A 1995-nucleotide genomic window follows, 5' to 3' on the forward strand; every position below is an offset into this window, starting at 1 on the left:
ATATTATTAATTTAGATATCTAATCCGTTATACGAGTCGATTAATTTTAAAACAACCATCTATTTTACAGATAAACCAAAATCATAATATTTAAATTTTTATAATCACAAAAACATTTTTATTTTTTATTGAATTAAAATCTGAGACCTCTAAGACTTTTATCATCTTATGATTACTACTTGAATAATTTATGCATTGGGAGATGGTGAGGTTACACGTGTCATTGTAGAGTCCAAAACAAGCAAGAAAAAGTCAAGGGTATGGGCTTGAAATATATAGTATTTAAAAGCATTTAATAATCAATTAATATATGGATTTGTAACCATTACTTTTTATTTTAACTTATTATCATAATCAATTATTGATGTGTGACTGCAATAAAGTTGAATTGATTGGTCTGAGATTATTTTAATTGGTTAAAATAATTATTCTTTAACTACTGACGGTGATGTTTGATTAGTTTAAGCTTGACTTCAAAGGTTAAAAGTATCAAGAGGTCTCAAGTTTAAATCTAAGGAGAAATAAAAATCTTTTTGTGGCTACGGAGATTCAAATGTGGTGACTCCGGACTATCTGTAAAGCAGGTGGTCGTTCTGGGATTAGTCGGCTTGCATAGCGGGTTGGATATCCAGGTTAATAAAAAAACTAAAAATTATTCTTTTTATAGCAAGTGGTATCATTGTAATTACAGACCTGACTGTTAAAATACGAATTTGGATTGAATTTGATTTTTTTTTTGTCTTTTAGTTAAAGTTTATAAGTGAGTGAGATGTCACTTGCGGATGTAGTGATATTTAGATAAATTACGGAGTGGGGAAATTTTTCATAAAAATAAAGTAGTTTTTTGACAAGATTTGAAAAGTTGAGGGTGTGAAGTGTAAATAAACGAAGGCTGCAACGACTTTCCGGATAAACCGAGTGGCAGGAAGACAGACAAAAACAGAGAGTTTCAACACCGTTTCCTTTCCCACTTTGTGTGTTGTTCATCAATATAATCATCGCATTTCACTCGGATTTCTTTTCAATTATTTACCCTTTTTCTGGATTCCATCTTCCTCCCTAACCCTCTCCCCCTCCCCCTTTTTGGCTCGCAATCGGGAGCTCCGTCTTAGCTCTCGATCGAGCTCGCCCCTTTTCTCTTTTTGTTCTACTTGTTTTAATGGCGTCTACCCCTTTAATTTCTTGGATCATGTTCTTAATATTCCTTTTATAACAGACGTATATCGTTGAAGAAACAATCACCCACCGTCATGGATAGGGCTGTTCAATTGAAACGCGGGATTTCCCGTCAATTCTCAGCCGGTTCAATGAAACTCGGCGGCAAATTCAGCTTCAAGCGTCAGAGTTCTATGGATCCACGTTCCAATAATATTCGTTTCAGCTTTGGCCGTCAATCGTCCCTTGACCCAATTCGACGAACACCCACCAAGGATGAGTTCACCCTCCCTGGAAACCTTGATTCCACCATGCAATTGCTGTTTCTAGCCTGTAAAGGCGATGTTCAAGGGGTCAAAGATCTGCTTGATGATGGGATTGATGTTAATAGTATCGATCTTGATGGTCGTACTGCTTTGCATATTGCTGCTTGTGAAGGACATGTTGACGTTGCCCAGCTCCTGTTGAGTCGCAAAGCCAACATTGATGCCCGTGATCGCTGGGGGAGCACGGTATATTTGTCATCCCATCATTCTTCATCTTACAATTATAAAAAAGCACCTTCTTTTATTACATTCAGGCATGCTTCAATTCTTATATCACGTTTATATGTTCATATCAAACTAAATTGTTTGATCTTGTAGGAGATCTTATATAGTTCGGTACATAAGGGGTTATTTTCTCTCATTTCTATTAAAAAACCAACAGAACCGGTTGTTATAACTAGAAAGGAAAAGAAATTTGTACAAATGATGGTCGCCATTTTGATGCAATCTTTCATAATGTTAGACAAATATGTTGTTCAGAGGATCGGGGGTTAAGAGCTCCATTTAGTACAAT

The 1995-nt window shown here is 35.7% G+C and overlaps 1 protein-coding gene across 4 annotated transcripts in view; it reads left to right on the forward strand.

Moving 5' to 3' along the window:
* Positions 1–1039: 1039 nt before the first annotated feature.
* LOC112519755 (integrin-linked protein kinase 1-like) overlaps positions 1040–1995 on the forward strand; it is a 6482-nt gene continuing 5526 nt past the window's right edge. For 3 of the 4 annotated variants that reach the window (XR_003069944.1, XR_003069945.1, XM_025128001.1), the window contains exon 1: positions 1040–1667. Coding sequence is in view for 2 of the 4 variants with exons in the window: in XM_025128001.1 (XP_024983769.1) it covers positions 1251–1667 (417 nt within the window). In the remaining 2 variants the exon portion in view is untranslated. The remainder of the gene's footprint in view (positions 1668–1995) is intronic. The other variant, XM_025128000.1, reaches the window with a different exon arrangement.

This window comes from Cynara cardunculus (genome assembly GCF_001531365.2).
Source record: "Cynara cardunculus var. scolymus isolate 2C chromosome LG 10, CcrdV1, whole genome shotgun sequence".
Classification (NCBI taxonomy): Eukaryota; Viridiplantae; Streptophyta; class Magnoliopsida; order Asterales; family Asteraceae; genus Cynara; species Cynara cardunculus.